The sequence below is a fragment of the Carcharodon carcharias genome, chromosome 5 (assembly GCF_017639515.1).
Source record: "Carcharodon carcharias isolate sCarCar2 chromosome 5, sCarCar2.pri, whole genome shotgun sequence".
NCBI classification, from domain to species: Eukaryota; Metazoa; Chordata; class Chondrichthyes; order Lamniformes; family Lamnidae; genus Carcharodon; species Carcharodon carcharias.
Genome location: NC_054471.1, coordinates 15,704,176 through 15,730,790, shown reverse-complemented (window position 1 = coordinate 15,730,790; position 26,615 = coordinate 15,704,176). Strand labels below are relative to the sequence as shown.

The window sequence follows — 26,615 nt, the reverse complement described above, 5'->3', positions numbered from 1 at the left end:
GAGTTTCACAACAAATTTGGGTATGGTCATTGAATGAGAGCTGAATTCTTCTTGAGATGTTCTAACTTTTTGGGTTCACTTGTACACAGACCAGCTCTGTTTGCCAATTGAAAGCAAAATACCACGGATGCTGGAAATCTGAAACAAAAACATAAAATACTGGAAAAACTCAGCAGGTCCAGCAGCATCTATGGAGAGAGAAAGAGTTAACACACTGAGTCCGTATGACCATTCTTCAGAGCTTAGATCATATGGACTCGAAATGTTAACTCTTTCTCTCTCCACAGATGAAACGTTAACCCTTTCTCTCTCCACAGATACTGCTAGACCTGTGGAGTTTGTCCAGCATTTTCTGTTTCTGTTCACTAACTTGTTTACTTCGTTTATGGGTGAAAGAAATAAAGTTATTTACTTGAAGCCAGTGGTAAAGCTCCTTTCCAGGTGGGGATCATATGGTTGTAGCATTGCTTCATTAACAGAAATGAAGTGGGCCAAGTAGATCAAGGGCAGAATTTTGCTCTTGGCGTGCAGGATCGCTGGGGCGGGGGGTGGGGTGGGGGGGGGGTGGTGGCAGTCAGGAAGCCGACTGCTGCCCACGATCAACAGCGCACTGCAATTTCACGCTGGTGGACCAATTAAAGCCTGCCCAGCATGATACACAAGTGGCTGAGCACTGTGTAGGGGCAGGGGGAGGAGGGCGAGCAGGCCTCGTGTACAATTTGCGCAAGCATTCAAAAGATTGTTGAATAATCTGAGGCACTGAGCTGCCTCAAGGAGATGAATAATATATTGAAAACATTGAGCAACAGAAACATTTAATAAAACATGTCCGCTCATGTGACTTATGAGCAAGGACATTTTTTTATTTTATTTCATTTGCGTTTGTTTTTGGAAACCTCATCCCGCCTGTGGATGAGGTTTCCAAAAGAACTGCAAAGGCCGCTTGGCCTTTTCACCTACCCATCAACTGTTAGATTGAATGGGCAGTGAAAAATTAAGGACAATTGATAAAAGGCCTATTAAGGCCATTAAGTTAATTGTTGGCAGACTCCAGCGTATGCCTGACTGAACCATCGCGCAACTGCGTGTTGACATCGGCATGCTTGGCTGACATCATTGCGCATCATTTCACACTGTCGGATCAGGCATGCACCCATCTGTCATGCTAAAAATTCTGCCCCAAGTGCCAGTAAGAGAACATTTAGGTGACAGTGATCATCATAACATACATTTTAAGCTAACTATGGAAAAGGACAAAGAACAGTCCAGAGTATGAAAAATTAACTGGGGGAAAGCCAACTTCAATGAGGTAAGAACAGATCTGGGCCGAATAAATTGGAGCCAAAGGCTAGTATGAAAAGAGACTGGCAGCTAGCATAAAAAGGAATTGCAAAGTATGCTACAGGCATATAAATAGTAAAAATGTGGAAGGAGGAGGAGTATAGCCTTTTAGGGGCTAAAAAGAGGATTTACACAGGCAGAAAGCAGAGCTGAGGCACTAAATGAATATTTTGCATCTGTCTTTATACAAAGGAAGAAAATGCGACCTGGGATATGGTAAATGATGAAGTAATTCAGAAACTAGACGGGATTACAATTGATGAGGAGGGGCCTTTGCATAGGTCATCTGTACTTAAACTCATAAGGCACTGGAACCAAATGAAATGCATCCAAGGATACTGAAGAAAGTGGACGTGGAAATTTCAGAGGCGCTGAACATGATTTTCCAGTCTTCCTTGGACTCAGGGATGGTCCCATGGAACTCTAGGTTGCAAACCTTACACCCATGTTTAAAAATGGGTGTAAAGATAAACCCTGCAACTAAAGGCCTGTCAGTTTTTCACTGCTGAGGAACCTCAAAAAATAACTTGGGACAAAATTATTAGTCACCTGGGACAAAATTCAGGTTAAGGGAAGCCAGCATGGTTTTAAGGGAAAATCATGTATAATAGGTGTATAAAATTATGAGGGACATAGATAGGGTAGACAGGAAGGAACGTTTCCCCTTGGTGGAGGGATCAATAACCAGGGAGCATAGATTTAAAAGTAAGGGGCAGGAAGTTTAGACAGGATATGAGGAAGAATATTTTCATCCAGAGGGTGATGGGAATCTGGAAGTCTCTACCTGAAAGGGTGGTAGAGGCAGAAACCCTCATAACATTTAAGCAGTATTTGGATGTGCACTTGCAATGCCATGGCATACAAGGCCATGGGCTAGTGCTGGAAAATGAGATTAGATTAGTTGTGTACTTGTCTGACTGGCACAGATTCAATGGGCCTTTTTCTGTGCTGTAGACCTCTATGACTATGTTTAACTGACCTGGTGGAATTTTTTTGAAGAGGTAACTGAGAGGGTTGATAAGGACAATGCTGTTGATGTGGACTTCCAAAAGGCATTTGATATAGTGACACATAGACTTTTGAGGAAATTTATAGCTCATGGAATAAAAGGGAGAGCAGCAACATTGTTAAGGAATTGGCTGAGTGACAGGAAACAAAGTCGGGGTTAATGGACATTTCTTATGCTGGAGCAAGTTTTGTAGTGGAGTTTCCCCTCAGGTGTCAGTATTGGGATTTTTTGGTCTTAACATGGAGTTCAACAACTTCAGATCATGAACTCTCTCCTCAACCCCTTTTTTCAATATTCATTCTCATTTAATTTTCTTCATTTTTTAATTTTTATTTTTTATCCACTTATTTTTATTTTCATTTTTATTCATTGTTTTATCCCCACCTTTTATCCTATTTTCAATCTTTTTTCCCACCGCCACCCCCTCCCCTCACCCCACAAGGACCCTCTGTCACTTGTTCATGTTGTTCTTTCCAGAGTGCTTACCCTTGTCCTGTCATTATCACATTATGCTTTCTGATCTTAATGGCACCATCAGCACCTCCTTTTGCCAGTACAATCTCTCCTTTGCATTCACCTATCACTGGCCTTCTATCCAGCTCCACACCCTTAAACAGTATAAATTTCATTCCATTTTTACTTCTCTTTAGCTCTGAGGAGTCATAAGGACTTGAAATGTTAGCTTTTTTTTTCCTCTCCACAGATGCTGTTAGACTTGTTTTTCCAGCATTTTCTGTTTTTGTTTCAGATTTCCAGCATCTGCAGTATTGTTTATATCTTTATGTCAGTATTGGGATCTTGCTTTTCCTGATATATATTAATAACCTAGATATTGGTATACAGAGAACAATTTCAAAGTTTGTGGATGATACAAAACTCAAGCATTTGAACTGTGAGGAGGATGGTGTAGAACTTCAAAGGGACAAAGACAAGTACTTGGAATGGGTGGACAGGTGGCTGATGAAGTTCAATGCAGGCGGAAAGTGATTCATTTTGGTAGGAAAAACAACATAACATAAATGGTACAACTCTAAATGGGGTGGAGAAAATGGCCATCCTTACAGATCTGGCCTCCTTTTCACCATGGATGTCCAATTCCTCTACACCTCCATCCCCCACCAGGATGGTCTGAGGGCTCTTCACTTCTTCCTCAAACAGAGGCCTGAACAATCCCCATCCACCACTAATCTCCTCCAACTGGCTAAACTTGTTCTCTCACTAAACAATTTCTCCTTAAACTCATCTCACTTCCTCCAAATAAAAGGTGTGGCTATGGGTAGCCACATGGGCCCCAGTTATGCCTGTCTCTTTATGGGGTATGTGGAACATTCCTTGTTCCAGTCCTACTCAGGCCCCTTCCCACAACACTTTCTCCAGTAGATCGATGACTGCTTTGGTGCCACTTCATGTTCTCATCTGGACCTGGAAAAATTTATTAATTTGCTTCTAATGTCCACCACTCCATCATTTTCACATGGTCCATCACTGACACTTCCCTTCCTTTCCTTGACCTCTGTCTCGATCTCTGGTGATCGACTGTCCACCAATATTCGTTACAAGCCTACCGACTCCCACAGCCACCTTGACTACAGCTCCTCACACCCCGCTTCCTGTAAGGACTCCATCCCATTCTCTCAGTTCCTTCACCTCCATTGCATCTGTTCTGATGATGCCACTTTCCAAAACAGTTCCTCTGACATGCCTTCCTTCTTCCTTAACCGAGGTTTTCCACTCACGGTGGTTGACAGGGCTCTCAACCGTGTCCAGCCCATCTCCCGCGCATCCGCCCTCACACCTTCCTCTCCCTCCCAGAACCATGATAGGGCCCCCCTTGTCCTCACTTATCACCCCACCAGCCTCCGCATTCAAAGGATCATCCTCCGCCATTTCCGCCAACTCCAGCATGATGCCACCACCAAACACATCTTCCCTTCACCCCCCCCCCCACCGGGATCGTTCTCTCCGGGACACCCTGGTCCACTCCTCCATCACACCCTGCACCTCAACCCTATTCCCATGGCACCTTCCAATGCAACCGCAGAAGGTGCAACACCTGCCCCTTTACTTCCCCCCTCCTCACCGTCCAAGGGCCCAAAAACTCCTTTCAAGTGAAGCAGCACTTCACTTGCACTTCCCTCAATTTAGTCTACTGCATTCGCTGCTCCCAATGCGGTCTTCTCTACATTGGAGAGACCAAACGCAGACAGGGTGACCGCTTTGCGGAACACCTTCGGTCTGTCCGCAAGCATGACCCAGACCTCCCTGTCACTTGCTATTTCAACACACCAACCTGCTCTCATGCCCACATGTCCGTCCTTGGCCTGCTGCGATGTTCCAGTGAAACTCAACGCAAACTGGAGGAAGAACACCTCATCTTCCGACTAGGGACTTTACAGTCTTCTGGACTTAATATTGAGTTCAACAATTTCAGATTATGAACTCTCTGGTCCATCCCCACCCCCTTTCCGATCCGCCTTTTTCCAATAATTTATAATTTTTTTACAAATATATTTTGCTTTTCCCACCTATTTTTAAATTTATTTCGATCTATTGTTTCATCTCCACCTTTTAGCCCATTTTGATCCCTTCCTCCACCCACCCCCACAGGGCCATCTGCAACTAGCTTGTCCTGCTTGATACCTTTAATGTCACCATTAGCACATTCCTTAGATAACATCACCATCATCAACACCCCTTTGTATATGACAAATCTGGCGGTCTCTTCTTGGCCTCCCCCTATCACTGGCCCCCTATCGAGCTCTACCTGTCCCACTCCCCTCTACCAGCTCATATTTCACCTCATTTTATATTTCTTAGTTCTGATGACGGGTCATACGGACTCGAAACGTCAACTGTATCCCTCTCCGCAGATGCTGTCAGACCTGCTGAGTTTTTCCAGGTATTTTTGTTTTTGTTCTAGATTTCCAGCATCTGCAGTATTTTGCTTTTATCTTGCATATCAAGAAGCTATCTAGCTGTGACTTAAAAATATTCAGACACTCTGCCTTCTCCGCCTTTTGTGGAAGACAGTTCCAAAGATCTGTGACCCAGTGGAAAAAAATTCTCCACATTGGTCTTAATATTTTTAACCCCCTAGTTATAGATTCTCCCACAACAGGAAACATCCTCTCCTCAACCACTTTGTCAAGGCCCACAAGGATCTTATGTTTCAATCAAGTCTCCTCTTGCTCTAAACTCTACTAGATACAGGCCTAGTCTGTCCAACCTTTCCTCATAAGACAACTTGTCCACTCCAGGTATTAGTCTAGTAAACCATCGTTGAACCGCTTCCAATGCATTTGTATCCTTCCTTAAATAAGGCCAATATTGTACACAGTCCAGATGTGGTCTCACCAATGCCATGTATAATTGAAGCATAGCCTCCCATCTTTTGTATTGTGTCCCTCACAATGAACATTGTATTAGCTTTCCTAATTACTTGCTGTACCTGCATGCTAACCTTTGTGATTCATGCACCATGACACCTAGATCCCTCTGCAGTTGCTCACCATTTAGATAATATTCTTGTTTATTTTTCTTGCTAAAATCAACAATTTCACATTCTCACGCATTATACTCCATTTGCCAGATCTTTGCCCACTCACATAACCTGTATCCAAATAGTCATTTGGTAGTACAGACCTTGGAGTATTGCTGAAAAGAGAGACATCAAAGCTTTTCATCTTGTACTCATTAGGACACTTCGCAAGAAAACCAATATATGGGAAAAACAACAATTTATACTGGATGAGAAGAGAGAGTGCTGATTGGTTGGCAAGTAGACTGATTGGTAGGGGTGTTCCCATGGAGAATGTGCCAATTGATACAGAATAAATCTATACAGAACAAATTGTTCTTCTCCCCTTATATTGGTCTTCTTGCAAAGTGTAAGATGAAAAGCTTCAATGTCTCGTTTTCCAGTATTCTATCTATATCCTTTTGTAGCCTCCTTTTTCACTCTTCACATCTCACTTTCCTACCTATTTTTGTGTCATCAGCAAATATAGCAACCGTACCTTCAGTCTCTTCATCTAAACCATTTAAATGAATTTTAAAATGTTGAAACCCCAGCACTGATCCCTGTGGCACACCACTTGTTACGTCTTGCCAACCAGAAAAATACCCATTTATGCCAACTCTGGCTAGTCAACAGGAAACAATCTTCTATCCATTCCAAAATGTTAGTTCCTACACCATGAGCTTTTATTTTTCACAATAACCTTTGATGTGGCACCTTATCAAATGCCTTCTGGAAAAGTACAGTACTTCCACCAGTTCCCCTTTGTCCACAGCATATATGTTACTTCTTCAAAGAACTGCAATGAATTGGTTAAACATTATTTCTCTTTCACAAAATCATGCTGATTCTGCCTGATTATTTTGAATTTTTCCAAGTGCCCTGCTATAACATTTTTATTAATGCTTCAAACATCTTCCCTATGACAAATGTTTAATTAACTGGTCTGTAGTTTCCTACTAAATGAATATTCCAAAGACAATAGGCCTGACAACATTCTGGCAATAGTACTGAAGACTTGTGCTCCAGAACTAGCTATGCCCTTAGCCAAGCTTTCCAGTATGACTACAACACTCGCATCTACCTAGCAATGTGGAAAATTGCTCAGGTATGTCCTGTCCATAAAAAGCTGGACATATCCAACCCGGCTAATCACTGCCCCATCAGTCTATGCTTGATCATCAGCAGAGTGATGGCAAGGCAACATAACTGGTTCTCCCAGTTATGGGAGAACCCCCCCAGTGGAGGGGGTTAGGCTGGCGGGGAGAAGCAGGGTTTAATGTCATATGGCTCTCACCCTCCAACTCTCCACGTTGGCTTTGACAAAAGGGTGTATATTTCTTTGTCTGGAGTTCCGACCATTAAGAATTTGGAAGGAGTTGTAGGGTCCTTTGTCCTAGCAGACTGGAAGACTGGTGGTCAGGCCTGGCTTGTGAAATACAGATGGCCTTTGTATAATTCCCTTTGAATTTGGGTCTCTGCAGTCCACAGGGTTGTTAGCATCTCTTCAGAGATAACAACAGTGTCAGCTTTTCTGATGCTGCCAGAAAATTCCTTTTGTTTCAAAGCCCCAGCCAGACATGGCATCAGTCATTATAAAGTCTTTGTCCAGTTTTAAAAATTTTAGAATTAATCATGAGGATATCTACAATTCTTCAAAAATATAGGGTGTGAGGTCTTAGGCCACCACCCCCCCGACCAATGTTCCTTGCAGCCTCAGAAGAAAAAGAAATGAATTTTAATTCAGTTCTTTTTATATGTGGTCTTATGAAAGAAGACTAGGAAGTATAGAAGTACACATGTATTCTCTCATTTCCACTGGCATGTCCGACATAGCTAGTAGGGTGCAATGGCAGTTCCCTGCTACATTCTCCTTTTCTGAGGTTTAAACCTGGTTTCGTGCACCAGCAAGAACACTGCCCTTTCCTGGGATCTGGAAAGGGTCGGTTGACTTTGGAAGGTTCAAAATTAATCTTTTGGGCAAGTCTATCCAGAGTTCTGAATTCACACTGTTGGGGATCAGGCATCAAACATTGGTGTCAGAACTCTGCCTGTTCAACTCTTTATTCATTCATGGGATGTGGGTATCACTGGCCCATCCCTAATTGCACTTAAGGTGGTGGTGGTGAGCTGCCTTCTTGAACCACGAGGGATAAGAGTTTCACCTGGTTCAATGAAGAGTGCAGGAGGGCATGCCAGGAGCAGCACCAAGCATACCTAAGAATGAGGTGTCAACTTGGTGAAGCTATAAAACAGGACTATTTGCGTGTCAAACAGAATAAGCAACAAGTGATAAACAGACCTAAGCGATCCCACAACCAATGGATCAGATCGAAGCTCTGCAGTCCTGCCACATCCAGTTGTGAATGGTAGTGGACAATCAAACAACTCACAAATATCCCCATCCTCAATGATCGAGGAGCCCAGCACAGCAATGCAAAAGATAAGGCTGAAGCATTCGCAACAATCTTCAGCCAGAAGTGCCAAGTGGATGATCCATCTTGGCATCCGCCGGAGGTCCCCATTTTCACAGATGCCAGTCTTCAGCCAATTCGATTCACTCCATGTGATAAAGAAATGGCTGAAGGCACTGGAAACTGCAAAGGCTATGGGCCCTGACAACATTCCAGCAGTAGCACTGAAGACCTGTGCACCAGAACTTGCTGCCCCCCTAGCCAAGCTATTCCAGTACAGCTACAACACTGGCATCTACCTGGCCATGTGGAAAATTGCCTAGGTATATCCTGTTCACAAAAAGCAGGACAAATCCAACCCAGCCAATTATCGCCCCATCAGTCTACTCTCCATCATCAGTAAAGTAATGGAATGGGTCATCAACAGTGCTATCAAGAAAGCACTTAGCAATAACCTACTCATTGACACCCAGTTTGCGTTCTTCTAGGGCCCCTCAGCTCCTGACCTCATGACAGCCTTGGTTCAAACATGGACAAAAGAGCTGAACCCCCGAGGTGAGGTAAGAGTGACTGCCCTTGACATCAAGGCAGCATTTCACCGAGTGTAGCATCAAGGAGCCCTAGCAAAACTGGAGTCAATGAGAATCGGGGGAAAACTCTCTGCTGGTTGGAGTCGTACTTAGCACAAAGATGGTTATGGTTGTTGAAGGTCAGTCATCTCTGCTCCAGGACATCACGGAGTTCCTCAGGATAGTGTCCCAGGTTCAACCATCTTCAGCTGCTTCATCAATGACCTTCCTTCCATCATAAGGTCAGAAGTGGGAATGTTCAATGATGATTGCACAATGTTCAGTACCATTCGCAACTCCTCAGATAATGAAGGAGTCCATGTCCAACTGCAGCACGACCTGGGCAATATCCAGGCTTGAGCTGACAAGTGGCAAGTAACATTCACGCCACACGTGTCAGGCAATGACAATCTCCAACAAGAGACAATCCAACCATCGCCCTTTTGACCTTCAATGGCATTAGCATCACTGAATCCCCCACTATTAAACATCCTGGAGGTTACCATTGACCAGAAACTGAACTAGAGTAGCCATACAAATATGTGGCTACAAGAGCAGATCAGAGGTGAGGAATTGCATGGCAAGTAACTCACCTCCTGACTCCCCAAAGCCTGTCCATCATCTACCAGACACAAATCAGGAATGTGACGGAATACTCCCCACTTGCCTGGATGAGTGCAGCTCCTACAAGGCTCAAGAAGCTGGACACCATCCAGGACAAAGCAGCCTGCTTGATTGTTTATGGATGTGGTGCCATTCACTCCCTCCACCACCGACGCACAGTAGCAGCAGTGTGTACCATCTACAAGATGCACTGCAGGAATTCACCAAAGCTCCCTGGACAGCACCTCCCAAAACCACAACCACTCCATGTCACTGGGTCAAATTCCTGGAACACCCTTTCTAACGGCACTGTGGGTGTACCTACACCACACGGACTGCAGTGGTTCAAGAAGGCAGCTCACCACCACCTTCTCAAGGTCAACTAGGGATGGGTAATAAATGCTGGGGATATGGGGTAGATCATTTAGGACTGAGATGAGAAATTTCTTCACCCAGAGAGCGGTGAGCCTGTGGAACTCGCTACCACAGAAAGTAGTTGAGGCCAAAACATGCTATTTTTTCAAAAAGGAGTTAGATATAGCTCTTGGGGTGAATGGGATCAAAGGATATGGAGAGAAAGCAAGAGCAGGCTATTGAGTTGGTTGATCAGCCATGATCCTAGTGAATGGCGAGCAGGCTCGAAGGGCCGCATCCCATGACTGAATAAAATTTTGAACCAACAACAGTGGAGCAGCGATATTTTTCCAAGACAGGAATGTGAATGGCTTGGAGAGGAACTTCCTGGTCGTGTTACCATGTCTAAGCTGCCCTTGACCTTCTAGATAGAACCACAGCATAGAAAGAGGCTACTCAGCCCATCATGTCTGCACCAGCCAAAGAAAAAAATAGATAAAAGCTAGTTGGCCATTTTAATTCCACCTTCCAGCACCTGGTCCGTAGCCTTGCAGGCTATGGCACTTTAGATGCAGATCCAGGTGCCTTTTAAATGAGTTGAGGATTTCTGCCTCCACCACCAAACCAGGCAGTGAATTCCAAACACTGACCACCCTCTGGGTGAAGAAGTTTTGTCTCATGTTCCCTCTAATCCTTCTACCAATAACCTTAAACTGTGTCCCGTGTAATTGACCTCTCAGCTAGGGGAAAACAGGGCATCTCTGTCTACTCCAACTAGGCCCCTCAATCTTGTACACCTCAATCAGGTCACCTCTCAGTCTCTTCAGTTCCAAGGATAATAACCCCAGCCTGTCCAATATCTCCTCATAGCTGCAATTTTCAAGCGCAGGCAACATTCTTGTAAATCTCCTCTGTACAATCTCCAGAGCAACTAAGTCCTTCCGGTAATGTGGCAACCAGAATTGGACATAAAATTCCAGTTGTGGCCTAACCAACATTTTATACAGTCCCATCATTACATCCCTGCTTTTGTATTCTATACCTTATCCAATCAAGGAAAGCATTCCATATGGTTTCATAGAAACACAGAAAATAGGAGCAGGAGTAGGCCATTTGGCCCTTCGAGCCTGCTCGCCATTCACTAGGATCATGGTTGATCATCCAACTCAATAGCCTGCTCTTGCTTTCTCTCCATATCCTTTGATCCCATTCACCCCAAGAGCTATATCTAACTCCTTCTTGAAAAAATAGCATGTTTTGGCCTCAACTACTTTCTGTGGTAGCGAGTTCCACAGGCTCACCACTCTCTGGGTGAAGAAATTTCTCATCTCAGTCCTAAATGGTCTACCCCATATCCTCAGACTGTGACCTCTGGTTCTGGTCTCCCCGCCATCGGCAACAGCTTTCCTGCTTCTACCCCGTCTAGTCCTGTTAGAATTTTATGGGTTTCTATGAGATCCCCCCCTCATACTTCTGAACTCCAGCGAATATAATTCTAACCGACTCAATCTCTTCTCATATGTCAGTCCCGCCATCCCAGGAATCAGTCTGGTAAACTTTCACTGCACTCCCTCTATAGCAAGAGCATCCTTCCTCAGATAAAGAGACCAGAACTGCACACAATATCCCAAGTATGGTCTCACCAAGGCTCCTGTACTCCAATCCTCTCGCTATGAAGACTGACATACCATTTGCCTTCTTTACTGCTGATGCACCTGCATGCTTACCTTCAGCGACTGGTGTACAAGAACACCTAGGTCTCGTTGCACATTCCCCTCTCTCAATTTATAGCCATTCAGGTAATAATCTGCCTTCCTGTTTTTGCTAGCAAAATGGATAACCTCACATTTATCCACATTATATTGCATCTGCCATGCATTTTCCCACTCACTCAGCTTGTCCAAGTCACAGTGAAGCATCTCTGCATCCTCCTCACAGCTCATCCTCCCACCCAGCTTTGTGTCATCTGCAAATTTGGAGATGTTACATTTAGCTCTCTCATCTAAATCATTAATATATATTGTGAATATCTGGGGTCCCTGCACCGATCCCTGCGGTACCCCACTAGTCACTGTCTGCCATTCAGAAAAAGACTCGTTTATTCCTACTTTGTTTCCTGTCTACTAACCAGTTTTCTGTCCATCTCAATACATTATCCCAATCCCATGCGCTTTAATTTTACACGCTAAACTCTTATGCAGGACTTTGTCGAAAGCCTTCTGAAAGTCCAAATAAACCACATCCACTGCATCCCCCTCATCAACTCTGGTAGTTACATCCTCAAAAAATTCCAGTAGAATTGTCAAGCATTATTTCCCTTTCATAAATCCATGCTGACCCTGTCTGATTCTGCCACTGTTTTCCAAGTGCTCAGCTATTAAATCTTTTATAATGGACTCTAGAATTTTCCCTACCGACATCAGGCTGACTGGTCTATAATTCCCTGTTTTCTCTCTACCTCCCTTTTCTACTTTCCTTACTATCTTATCCCCTGTCCTGCCACCTTCATGGACCTGTTGACAAGGTCTCTCATTTCCGCTACCCTTCCCAATATCCACCCATTTATTATGTATTCCTTACCTTTGTTTGCTCTCGCCAAATGCAGTAACTCACACACACACTTCTCTGGATTGAATTCCACCTGCCACTTTTCCGCCCACTCAACTAAACCATTGATATCATGCTGGTGTCAACAGCTATCCTTTTCACTATTAATTACACAACCAATTTTTGTGTCATATGCCAATTTCCCAATCATGACACCCACATTTAGGTACAAACCCTGTGGAACACCATTGGAACCCATTTTCTATTTGCAAAAACATCCATCGACCATTACCCTTTGTTTCCTGTTGCTGAGCCAATTTTGAATCCAACTGGCCACAATCCCCTATGTCCCATGGGCTTTTACTTTTCTGAACAGTCTGCTTTGTGGGACCTTGTCAAATGCCTTACTAAACTCCATGTAGATAACATCCACTGTACAACCCTCAATCCTCCTTGTTACTTCCTCAAAAAATTCGATTAAATTAGTAAGACATGACCTTCCCTAAAAAAACCATGCTGACTGTCCCTGATTAATCCGTTCCTTTTTAAGTGACAGTTTATCCTGTGTCTCAGAACTGATTCTAATAACTTTCCCACCACGGAAGTCCATAAGACCATAAGACATAGGAGCAGAAATTAGGCCATTCGGTCCATCGAGTCTGCTCCGCCATTCAATCATGGCTGATACGTCAGACTGATGGGCCTATAATCATTTGACTTGTCCCTCACACCCTTTTTTAAATAATGATACAACATTCACAAACCTCCAATCCTCTTGTGCCTCGCCTGTATGTAGTGAAGATAGGAAAATGATCCTCAGAGCATCCACTGTTTCCTCTCTGGTACCAGCGGGGTACCGCAAGGATCAAAGCTTGGGCCCAGCTATTCACAATATATGCCAATGATTTGGATGAGGGAACCAAAGGTAATATTTCCAAGTTTGCTGATGACAAGAAACTTGCTGGGAATATGAGTGGTGAGGAGCATATTAAGAGGCTTCAACGTGATTTAGACAAGTTGAGTGGGTGGGCAAAACATTGCAGATGCAGTATCATGTGGATAAGTGTGAAGTTATCACTTTGGGAAGAAAAACAGAATGGCAGAGTATTGTTTATACGGTGATAGATTGGGAAATGTTAATGCACAAAGGGACCTGGGTGTCCTTGTACACCAGTCACTGAAAGCAAGCATGTAGGTGCAGCAAACAGTTAAGGTGACAAATGGTATATTGGCCTTCATTGCGGAGGAGCTAGGATGTCTTACTGAGGCTGTACAGGGCCTTGGTGAAACCACACCCGGACTATTGTGTGTAGTTTTGGTCTCCATAGAAGGAGTGCAGCAAAGGTTCACCAGACTGATTCTTGGGATGACAGGATTGTCATATGAGGAGAGATTGGGCTGACTAGCCCTGTATTTACTGGAGTTTAGAAGAAAGAGAGGAGATCTTATTGAAACATAAAATTCTGACGGGTAAACAGATTGGATGCAGGAATATTTCATCAGGCTTTTTGGAGGCGGGGGGAGCGGGAGGTCGAGATCAACGAGTCACAGTCTAAGGGTACAGGGTAACTATTTAGGACTGAGATGAGGAGAAACTTCTTCACTCCAGAGGGTGGTGAACCTATGGAATTCTCTACACAAAAGGCTGTGGATGCCAAGTCACTAAATATATTTAAGAAGGAAATAAGATAGATTGCTGAACTCTAAAAGCCATCAAGGAGTATGTGGCGAGGATGAGCCATCAGCCATGATCACATTGAATGGTGAAGCAGGCTTGAAGGACTGAATGACCTAGTCCTGCTCCTATTTTCTGTTTCTTTAACAGCCTGGGATATAATCTGTCCAACCCTGGTGACTTATACACCTTCAGTGATGTCAGTCTCTCCAGTACATCCTCTCTCACTATGCTTATTGTAGTTAATGTTTCACACTCCTCCCCTAACTAGAATATCTGCTTCCTTCCTCTCCTTCGATAAGACAGAGTGGCAGTATTCATTGAGAGCCCTACCCATACCTTCAGCATCAGGGCGCATGCACGTGACCATGTACATCTCTGATCGGTCCTACCCTTTCCGTAGTTTTTTTAATTCATTCACGGGATGTGGGCTTCGCTGGCTAGGCCAGGATTTGTTGCCCATCCCTAGTTATCCTTGAGAAGGTGGTGGTGAGCTGCTCCTTGAACCGCTGCAGGGGTTCATATGGGGTAGGTACACCCACGGTGCTGTTAGGAAGAAGGTTGCAGGATTTTGACCCAGTGACAGAGAAGGAACGATGATATATTTCCAAGTCAGGATGGTGAGTGACTTGGGAGGGAACCTTCCAGGTGGTATTCCCATCTAACTGCTGTCCTTGTCCTTCTAGATGGTAGTGGTAATGGGTTTGGAGGGTGTTGTCCAGGGAGCCTTGGTGAATTCTTGCAGAGCATCCTGTAGATGGTACACACTGCTGCTCCTGTGCGTCAGTGGCAGGAGTGATTGTTTGTGGATGTGGTGCAAATCAAACAAGCTGCTTTGTCCTGGATGGTATCAAGCTTCTTGAATGTTATGGGAGCTGCACTCATCCAGGCAAGTGGGTAGTATTCCATCACAATCCTGACAGATGGTGGACAGGCTTTGGAGAGGCAGAAGGTGAGTTACCTGTCACAGCCTAGCCTCTGACCTGCTCTTGTAGCCACAGTATTTATATGGCTGGTCCAATTCAGTTTATGGTCAATGGTATCCCCCAGGATGTTGATAGTAGGGGATTTAGTGATGGTAATGCAATTGAAAGTCAAGGGGCAATGGTAAGATTCTCTCTTGTTGGAGATGGTCATTGCCTGGCATTTGTGTGGCACAAATGTTACTTGTCATTTGTCAGCCTAAGCCTGGATATTGTCCAGGTCTTGCTGCATTTGGAAATACACTGCTTCAGTATCTGGAAGAGTCACAAATGGTGAACATTGTGCAATCAGCAGCAGTGAACATCCCCACTTCTGACCTTATGATGGAAGGAAGGTCATTAATGAAGCAGCTGAAGATGCTTCTACCAGAATGCAAAAGAGAAGCAGATAGTAAGAGGTGGAGTGGGCTCCATTTAGGTACAAAGGTGATATTTACTTATATGGAGAACAAGGCTAGAATATTTAATAAATACTTTTCATTGGTGTTTATTAACAAGGAATCTGACAAAATATCGCTTGGACTGGAGCAGAGACAGTAGAAGTAATGGATAATGTGAAATTTGAGGGGGAGGAAGTACTGCAAAGGCTCGGTATTCTTAGGTTAGATAAGTCATCTTGTCCAAATGACCTACAACCCAGGTTGCTGAAGGAAGCAGGGGTGGAAATAGTGGAAGGATTCGCCATAATCTAATCTTCACTAAATGTAGGGAAGGTGCCAGAGGATTGAACAGTAGCAAATTTGACAACCTTATTCAAAAAAGGATAAAACAGACCCAGAAACTAGACACCAGTCATGAGTAAGGTTGTAGAAATAACATGAAAAAAAATCAACAGGCATAAGACGTAGGAGAAGTAGGCTATTCGGCCCTTCAAGTCTGCTCCATCATTCAATGAGGTCATGGCTGATCTGATAATCCTCAACTCCACTTTCCTGCCTTTTCCCCCACAACCTTCTATTCCCATACTGATTTAAAATCTGTCTAACTCAGCCTTGAACACACCTAACGACCCCGCCTCTACAGTAAAGAATTCCACCAGTTCACTATCCTCAGAAGACATTCCTCCTCACCTCTGTCTTAAATGGGCGACCCCTCACTGAGATTATACCCTTGGGTCCTAGACTCTCCCATAAGGGGAAACAACTTCTCCGCATCTACGCTGTCAAGCCCCCTAAGAATCTGTTGTGTTGAGGAGTCAAACGGACTCGAAACGTTAACTGTATTCCTCTCCACAGATGCTGTCAGACCTGCTGAGTTTTTCCAGGTGTTTTTATTTTTGTTTTTGTTCTGGATTTCCAGCATCCGCAGTTTGTTGCTCTTGTATGTTTCAATAAGGTCGTCTCTCATTCTTCTAAACTCCAATGAGTACAGGCTCGACCAACTCAACCTCTCCTCAGAAGAAAATGCCTCCATCCCCAGGATCAACCTAGTGAACCTTCTCTGGACTGCCTCCAATGCCAGTATATCTTTCCTTGGATAAGGGGATCAAAACTGTTCAGTATTCTAGGTGTGGTCTAACTAATGCCTTGTATAGTTTTAGCAAGAATATATAACATACGACCCCCAACACCACAGGCTCTTAGCTTAAGTAGTTTTATGTGATGCCTTATCAAACACCTTTTGGAAATCCAAATATATTACATCTACTGGTTCCCCTTTATCCATTCTTCTTGTTACCTCCTCAAAGAATTCTAATAAATTTGTCAGGGATGATTTCCCCTTCATGAAGCCATGCTGACTCTGCTTGATTACATTACGCATTTCTAAATGCTCTGCTGTTACATCCTTTATAATAACCTCCAACATTTTCCCAGTGACAGATGTTAAGTTAACAGGCCTATATAGTTACCTGTTTTTTGTCTCCCTCCCTTTATGAATAAGGGTGTTACGTTGACAGTTTTTCAATCCTCCGGGACTTTTGCAGAATCTAAGGACTCTTGGAAGATTACCACCAGTGCATCCACTATCTCTGCAGCGATTTCCTCTAATATCTTAGGATGTAACCCATCGAGTCCAGGTGATTTATCTGTCTTTAGACCCATTAGTTTCCTTGGTACATTTTCTTTAGTGAAGGTTATTGTATTTATCTCCTCGCTAGCCCCCCCCCGCCCCCAACCTTCCCTTTTGCCCCATGATTATTTGGTATTTTTGATATGCTGTTAGAGTCTTCAACTGTGAAGGCTGATGCAAAGTATTTATTCAACTCCTCTGCCATTTCCTGGTTTCCCCATTATTATTTCCCCAGCCTCATTCTAAGGGGTCTATGTTCACTTTGGCCTCTCTTCCTTTTCATAAATTTATAAAAGCTCTTGCTGTCCATTTTTATATTACTTGCTAGTTTACACTCAAAGTTTTTCTCCCTCTTCTTTTGTCATCTTCTGTTGGCTTTTAAAACTTTCCCAATCCTCTGGCTTACCACTAACCTTTGCCACATTATATGTTTTTTCTTACGATCCTTAACTTCCTTGGTTAACCATGGTTGGTTTATTCCCTTCCTATAATCCTTCGTCCTCACTGGGAAGCATCTTTTGTTGTGAGTCATGAACCATTTTCTTAAGCATCTACCATTGTTCATCAACCGTCTTTTCTGCTAAACTCCTTTCCCAGTCCCCTGCAGCCAATTCTGCCCTCATTCCTTTGTAATTACTCTTATTTAAGTTTAGCACAGATATCTCTGAACTAAGTTTCTCACTCAAACTGAATGCTAAATTCCACCATCTTATGGTCATTGTTTCCTAGGGGATCTTTTTACTCAGATCATTTATTAACCTATCTCATTACACATTACCAGATCCAAAATAACCTGATCCCTGGTTGGATCCAGAACATATTATTCTAGGAAACAGTCCTAAATACACTATGGGCAGAATTTTCTGCCTGTCAGGCGGGCGGTGCGGGAGCGATTGCCGCCCGCGATCGGGTCCGCGCTGCCATTTTATGCAGACAGGCCAATTAAGGCCCACCCAGCGTGAAGCGCAGCTCCTGAGGACAGCGGGAGTGGGTGGGTGACAGGTGGACTGCAGTGACTACCGGGTTTAATGGCGACCCGGTGGCCTGCTTTAAAAAGCTGCTGCAGCCTTTGAAAGGCTGTGAATCACTACCAGTGGAAAGGCTCCCCAGAGCACTGGTGAGCAGGCCAGGCAGGAGGATAGGGCAGGGGGGCACTGTGCCCCTTGTTTTTGATGAATGCATTGCTGCCCTCTCAGGTGGCAACATAGCAGGAGGTGCTCATACCCCAGGACAGGAGGAAGCCCCACCAAAATGACCAAATGTGCCCGGGAGGTGGCAGAGTAGTGAGCACCTGCGATGTGGTGCGGCTCACCTGGATCCAGTGTTGCAAGCGCTTCAACAACCTGTTGCATTCAGGAAGGGCGAGTACCATATTGGCATTGGTCTCTTAACCCAGCAGGTAGGCATCCCCCGCCCCCGCCCCCCACCCAAGTCTGAGTATAGTGACTGCATTGAATCGTTGGCGGCATGTGTCTTTCACTGGATGGGCCAGCAGATATTGCCCACGCCAAGGTCACCTTGAGGAGGGTGGTGAAGAGATGGGTTCTGCACCCACAGCATGTGGTACACTGAGACCCACATTACTGTTTTGGGAGCAACCTGGAGGAGCTGCACCTAGGCACAGTGCTGGAACTCATGTCAAAGTCAGGGTGATGACATGCTGGAAGGGGAGCTTCAAGGTGACGTGGCACCAATCCATCTGCTGTCCTCTGCGCTCCACGTGCATGCGTCGCCTTGCTTTGGAGGGTTAGACCATGTAGTGCCTAATGTGATGTGGGCAACATCTGGCCAAAGGGGTGGGGTAAAGACATCTTTGTGTGAGAGTGTTCGGCAACAGCAGGATGAGGAGGCACTGGAGCCCTGCAATGTCTCACTCTGGCTGGGGAGGGCTGTCCGAAGAGTGTTTAGGTACAAGCAGCACTAATCAATGCTCTTCTCCTGTTCAGGAGATGAAAGCACATAATCCCACCAAGTGGGTGAGGACTGGCGGCGGGCCGGCCCAGTTGACGATTCTCAGCAGGCCCTAGATTTGGAAAGGTGCCATGCACCCAGGTCCACTGGTGTGCCACAGGCAGGTAAGTATGCCCAGCAGAGGTTACCATTGTTCTCCCAACAGCCATGGCACTGCTGAATGTTCAGCAATTGAAGTTTGCAACATGGCTTGAGCATTGCTTATGGAAGGATGAGCACAATGATCCAGGGGACAGGTATGCACATTGACATCGGATCAGTTAACATGGAGACAATGTCCGTGTTCTTCCTTTCAGCAGCAGCGGAGCAGGGCCGAGAGGAGCAGCAGCAGGAGCCCCCTCTCACACCCAAGGGCCCTGAAGTCACGGACTCACCAGCATCACATCATCTGTGCTAGGCAGGCACCAGCGCAGATACTAGCACCTCATTGGGAATTAGAACATCGGCTAGTGTCCCGGGGCACAGCGGTGAGAGCACTTCAGTCGCTGGAAGAGACAAAGAGTGCCCATGGCGCCAGCAGTCAGAGGACTGCAGGGGATCAGGCATATGCTCAGTCAGTGCCTGATGATGTGCCTCTGGAGTCGTCTGCGACACAGCAAGCGAAGGAAATGTGGTAGGGTGTACGGGAGCATCTAATGGAGATACATGAGGCTTTGCTTGGCTTGGGGTCCATGGTGGAGTGTACATGTACTACTGCCGAAGCAATGAGCCTCATGGCCGAGCACCAGGTGTCCTCCACAGAGAGGGTGGCGACTTTTGTGGAGAGGCTCCTCCAGGAGACCAATCCAGGCTTCCTGGGGATGCATTCGGACAAGCAAGCCCTCACATCGGCATTGACCTCAGCTAGTCAGTGCCAATGTGGGAGATGGTCTGGGTGCCATGGTGAGCAGGGAGGTCCAAAGTGACCTCATGTCTGCGCAGGAGTTACCTTTCATCTGTAGGCTCCTCTCAGGGCACTCCAGATGAGGGCAGCAGCTGCTTTGCCCCTCTGCCAGTGACTGTTGCATCCGGTGAGGCTGCATTGACTGGGGAGTATCACAGGCTCCACGGGCCAAAGGACCAGCGCCAAGGTCATCAAGACCAACAGGATAGCAGAGTGAGTAGGCTGTCTCAGATGCCACTCCCAGCAAGGCAGCAGCACCAAGACGTAGCACCTGAAAATGTAAACATAAGGCACCTTAGGCACACCACGGGTTTATCACTGGAGCTTGTGTTGGCACCCAATGAAGTCTTTGAGTTGATTTTAAACAACTTTATCATTTTGTTTTCTTAAGTTCCTTTGGTTGTAATATTAAATTCAGACATGTCACCATGGCCGAGGATGCCACTTTTCTTCTGCAGGTGGATCGTTTCCAAAAATGTTAAGAGTGATTTATGGGACACAGCTTTATTAACAAGACCCTTAGTTAATGTTCCCATCCAGGCAGATTTTGCACTTAGGTATCAAGTATGGAGCTTGCAGCCCAGGCTTGTCCTGGAGGTCCATGTGGTGTGCTAGCTAAAGGTTTATTGGATTAAAGCCTCCCAGCAGGGTGTCCCTGCCTCCCTGCAGTATGACCGGGTCAGCATCTACCCTGTCAGCATTTCCCTGTGCATGTTCATCCTCTGACTCACTGCTGGACTCGTCGTGTGCATCTGCAGCCACTGCGTCTACATCTTCATCCACAGCGTTTCCCCCCACTTTCTAGCGCAAGATTGTGGAGAGTGCAGCAAGCAACCACCATCACTGAGACACGATCTGGAGGGGGAGGGGGTACTGGAGTGCACCCAGAGTGGTCCAGGCATCGGAAGTGCATCTTGAGAAGACCAATGGCTCTCTCCATCACAGCCCTTGTGGAGGCGTGGCTCCTATTGTATCACTGCTCAGCTTCTGTTCTTGAATGGAAGAGAGGCATCATGAGCCACCTTTTGACGGGATAGCTCTTGTCACCCAGCAGCCATGCATCAAGCCAGGCTGGAGCACTGAAGAGCCCCAGCACCTGGGAGTGTCTGAGGATTTAGGCATCATGGGAGATGGCTGAGACTTGTAAAATCAGCATCCTGTTATCATACACTATCTGCATGTTCATGGAGTGGAGGCCCTTCTTGTTGACAAAGGCACCGGCCTCACCTGCTGGCACCTTGGTCACGTGTCTGCAATCTATTGCACCCTGGATACAGGGGAAGCCAGCAATCACCACGAAGCCTCTGGCTTGCTGTGTCTGGCTCGCCTGGTCCCAACGGAAGTAGATGAAGGTCAATGCACGACTAAACAGACCGTTTGTAACCTGTTTGACAAGTGTGGACAGCTGATTGGGAGACACCACAAAGATCACCCACTGAGTCCTGGAAGGAGCCAGAGGCATAGACGTTGAGGGCAACTGTGACCTTTAGATCCACTGGCATGGGGTGTCCACCCATAGTTTGCGGTGATCTCAGGTCCAATCATCTGACAAATACAGTTAACTGTCTCCCTTGAGACGTAGCCTCCTTCTGTGGCACTGCGCTTCAGACATATTGAGGTAGCTGCTTCGCTGCCTGTATACCCTGGCAGCAGGATAGTGGCATCTTCTGCGGCCCCTTCCGTCTTGGATTACCTCTTGGCCCTGCGCACCTTGTGCCTGCACCTGTCCTCCCAAAGATGGCTCCCCTAGAGGCTGGATGTGCACTCCTGGCACACTCCCTCTTTTAGCCCTCCCTTCCTTCTCAGAGGAGTTGCCTCAAGTGGATAGTTCAGCTCCCACTCCCAGTCTAAGGGGAGACTTCCTGAAAGCTGCAGGCCCAAAAAAGATTCCTCACTGCAGAGTGCTGAACAGAAGGTTGAGAGTCCAGACCAAGCAGCTGGTATGCATGTTGAAGGATTGCAGATCACACAGGCAAGTACCTGTGTGAAAAAATAATATTGGACAGAGTACTCTCACAACCCCACTGAGCCCTCTTTTCCCACCCGTGGATGAGATTTATACAACTGTGTCCTACCCACCTGCCCATTGCACCCAAGCATAACCCAAATATCACATGGGTGCTGAAAAGTCACTGTCAATTAGTGCCTCAAAGGCTTTAAGTGACCTGTTAATTAATGGTGGGCACGCATCAGATATCATCGCATGCCCCCCAAACAAAATATCGTGACGGTGCGCAGTGACATCGGGACACTCACCCGACGTCACCGTGCATAAAATTACGCACAGGCGTGCAGGGCCCGCCCCTGCATGCCAACAGGAAAATTCTGGCCCATGAATTCTTGCTTGTGGCTATCTCTGCCAATTTGTTTTCTCCCCCAAATCTACACGGAGATTAAAGTCACCCATGATTAATATACTGCCTTTTTTACATGCCCTCATTATTTCATAAGTCCATAAGACATAGGAGCAGAAATTAGGCCAATCGGCCCATCGAGTCTGCTCCACCATTCAATCATGCCTGATAGGTTTCTCAACCCCATTCTCCCGCCTTCTCCCCGTAACCTTTGATCCCCTTACCAATCAAGAACCTATCTATCTCCATATTAAATACACTCAATGACCTGGCCTCCACAGCCTTCTGTGGCAATGAATTCCATAGATTCACCACTCTCTGGCTAAAGAAGTTTCTCTTCATCTCTGTTCTAAAAGGTCTTCCCTTTACTCTGAGGCTGTGCCCTCAGGTCCTAGTCTCTCCTACTAATGGAAACATCTTCCCCATGTCCACTCTATACAGACCTTTCAGTATTCTGTAAGTTTCAATCAGATCACCCCCCATCCTTCTAAACTCCATCGAGTATAGACCCAGAGTCTTCAAACGTTCCTCATATGTTAAGCCTTTCATTCCTGGGATCATTCTCGTGAACCTCCTCTGGACCCTCTCCAGGGCCATCACATCCTTCCTGACCAGGGCCAGCACATCCTTCCTGAATTTCCTGATTTATTCTCTGTCCAGCAGCATATCTACTGTTATGGAGCCTATAGACTACTCCCACCAGTGTCTTCTTCCCCTTGTTATTTCTTACCTCCACCCAAATGGATTTCACATTTTCCGATCCAAGATCATATCATGCTATGGTACTTATTCCATCTCATACTAACAAAGCAACCCCACCACCCTTTACCTCCTGCCTGTCCTTTCGAAAAGTCACATACCCTTGAATATTTAGTTCCCACTTTGATCTCCTTGTGACCATGTCTCCGTAATGGCTACAAGATCATACCCATTAATCTCCATTTGCTCCATAAATTCATTTATTTTGTTCTGAACACTACGTGTATTTAAGAGCCATTAATTGTGCCTTTTTACCATTTTTTGCTGCGTTTTTTTTTAATGGTTGTAGACTCTGTCCCTTCCTGTCACACTCTGGGTATTACCTAAGTAGCTGCCCTGCAATACTGCCTAATCCTTTTGTTTTGTAAACCTACTTGACCCTCTCCAGAACCCTCCACCCCTCTATTTAGTTTAACGCCCTCTCGACAGTCCTAGTTATTCAATTCACCAGGACACTGGTCCCAGCATGATTCAAATGAAGCCCATCCCATCAGAACAGCTCCCTTCTACCCGAGTACCCCATGGAGTGAAACCCATGCCTCCCACACCAATCTTTGAGCCACACATTTAACTCCTTGACTTTACGCTATGCCAGTTTGCCCATGGTTCAGGTAGTAATCCTGAGATTACTATCTTGGAGGTTCTGCTTTTTAATTTTGCTCTTAACTGTTCAGATTCTTTCAGCAGAACCTCCTTTCTAGTCCTGTCAACATCAGGCATTCATGCTTGACTAATCTAATTGAATATTTTGACGAAGCATGGAGAAGGTTGATGGAGGGAATGCAGTGGATGTGGCCTGGCTAACAATTGAGGCTCATGGATTAGGAGGGTCAGTGTCCAATTGGAAAAAAGAAATATCAGCTTAAGGACAGAAAACAGCAAATCATGACAAATGGTTATTTTTCCAGACTGGAGGGTGGCAGACAGTGGTGTTCCCCAAGGGTTAATGCTTCTTTTACTATATTAAAATGACTTGAATATTCAAATACAGAGTAGAATGAATACCATATGAATCATGACATAACTGGGGGGAGACAGTGCCAAAGTGGTACACTCTGGATTAGTATCCAGAGACCCAGGGTAATGGCTCTGGGAATCCGGATTCGAATCCCACCATGGCAGATGGTAAAATCTGAATCAAGAATCAGGGATGAAAAGTCTAGTGACTACCACAAGACCATTGTGGATTGTCATGAAAACCCATCTGGTTCACTAATGTCCTTCAGGGAAGGAAATCTGCCAGCCTTACTTGATCTGCCCTACATGTGACTCCTGACTCACAGCTGTAGTTACTCTTAAATGCCCTCCAAACAAGGGCAATTAGGAATGGGCAATAAATGCCGGCCTAGCCCACACCCCATGAATGAATATTAAAAATTACAGCATTCATGAACAAAATTGCATTTTGGAAAGAGTAATATGCTGAACAACTATTCCTTCCCACAACTTTCCAAGTTTCTGTCCAACAACAAAATTGAACAGTGTCCCACTCATGTGATGGCCAACCAGTCTACCCGAAGGTGCACACTGCAACCTTTTCTCCCCTCCAAAGCTGGATGAGACAAAAATTTGATCGAGTCCAAGACCCCTTTCAATGTCAGCCTGATGACATGGAATTGCTTGCAGCTAAAATTGAACAGCTTATAGAAATTCCCTGTGATCAATGTTGGGAAACAAGTTTCAAAATTTCCCTGTCAAAATTGTGGTTCAGTATGAAGACTAACTATCTTGGCATCTCACACTGAAAGTGATGGTTCTTTTGCCACCACATATTTGTGAAGCTGGATTTAGCTTACTTAACTGCATCAGATTTCAATATTGGTCAACCCCGGATGTCAGAGATTGGCAAGAAAGGGGGTCCAACAGCTGTATCTGGGGTCACATTAATTTTCAATCATTAAATTGGGGGTACATTGGAAAATAGTTTGGGAAGCGCTGCTTTAAAGGCCACCCCAATAAAATTTAAAGTTCTGGCATAAAAGCTGCAGAATCCAAAGGTGCAAAAGAATCCAACCCATAGTTTTGCCTCACATGTACCTGGAAATTGGGCTTTGCACTTTCCCAACCCAGGTATTTTGTGCTCCATTTTCAGAGAGAAAGCAGACATTTCTCATATACTTGTATTGAGGGGTAGAGAAAAATGCATACTTTGCAGTGTTACTGTTTCCTGTTTATATAGAATAATGATCCATTATTAAAATCCTTGAATCTGATCATTTACGTTTAGAATGGGCAGAAAGACTGTCATTCTCTAGGATCCAGCGCTTGTGATGATGGTAAACTTGACAAAATACCTAGCTCAAAAAAACATGGCAGGCACCCAAAGCAGCACACATTGCACTACTTTCTAACCACAGAAGTATAAATTTATCATAACCAATTTTCTCCTGAACTCCAAACCTAAAATGCTTTTATACGCATTTTGCCAGAGGCCCATTGTCAAGAAATAATGAAATACTACTGTATTTCATGTTCATCCTGCCTTAATATCTCCTGAAATTTACTATCCCAAGTCACAGGGAATTTGATCCATGCAGCTAAAATAATTTTGTGTGTGTGCACAAACACAAACATGATGCCATTTGTATCTCTGGGTCATGTAAAATTTAAAACTGGCACATTTGTAAACAGAAAACTAATCCTTTACAAAATTCAATTGTCACTGATAAAACATTTTGATTAAATATTTACCTGTTCAAAAGTTGTAAAGCATGTTGCGAAGAAATAATTTGACCAAAGCAGCTATTCATGAAATCATTAAGCAAGTTCTGCAATGTTTAAACAGAAAAAAAAAGAATGATACTCATTCCCCAAAAGCTTCCTACAAAGTATTTGAGAGTTGTAACAAACGCAGTCTAATGATTTAACTCAAATTTTTATGCTAGAGTAAAAATAAGATTGTGAGGTTCAATGCCTGGCTTGAAGGATGATGGAAGATGGAGGGCTTCAGGTTCTTAGGACATAGGGACCAGTTCTAGGGCATAAAGCACCTATTCAAATGGGATGGGTTGAACCTCAACAGGACTGGGACCAATGTCATCACAGGGAGGTTCACTATTGTGGTTGAGGAGGGTTTAAAATACATTTGCAGGGGGATGGGTACCAGTGTATAGAAGCGGAGAAGAGGAATAAGGTGCATAAAGTTAAAATACTAGGCAATACCAGATAAGGGAATACGTCCACATCAGGTAGGAGCAGACTAAGCTGAAATGGAATAAAAACAGAAGTTTTTTTTTGATCAGTAGTCCAAGAATCAGAGTTAATGTTGAATGACTTTTCAGAACTGGAGTAGTGTAGAGATGGGCAAGAGTTCCTGGAGTGTGTGTATTCAGCAAAATTTCCAATAGCAATATGTTTTCAGTCCAATGAGAAAGGAAGCATTGCTAGACCTGGTTCTTGGGAACAAGGTGAGAGAAGTGGATCAAGTGTTACATAGAAACATAGAAAATAGGAAAGGGCCATTTGGCCCTTTGAGCCTGCTCTGCCATTCATTATCATGACTGATCATCCAACTTAATAGCCTGCTCCTGCTTTCTCCCCATATCCTTTAATCCCTTTCACCCCAAGAGCAATATCTAACTCCTTGAAAACATACAATGTTTTGGCCTCAACTATTCTGTGGTAGC

The 26,615-nt window shown here is 44.9% G+C and overlaps 1 protein-coding gene across 1 annotated transcript in view; it reads right to left on the bottom strand.

Moving 5' to 3' along the window:
* LOC121278115 (dynein heavy chain 8, axonemal-like) overlaps positions 1 to 26,615 on the bottom strand; it is a 1,831,678-nt gene that overhangs the window by 1,530,569 nt on the left and 274,494 nt on the right. The window contains exon 14 of the mRNA XM_041188200.1: positions 25,681 to 25,757. Coding sequence (XP_041044134.1) covers positions 25,681 to 25,757 — 77 coding nt within the window. The remainder of the gene's footprint in view (positions 1 to 25,680; positions 25,758 to 26,615) is intronic.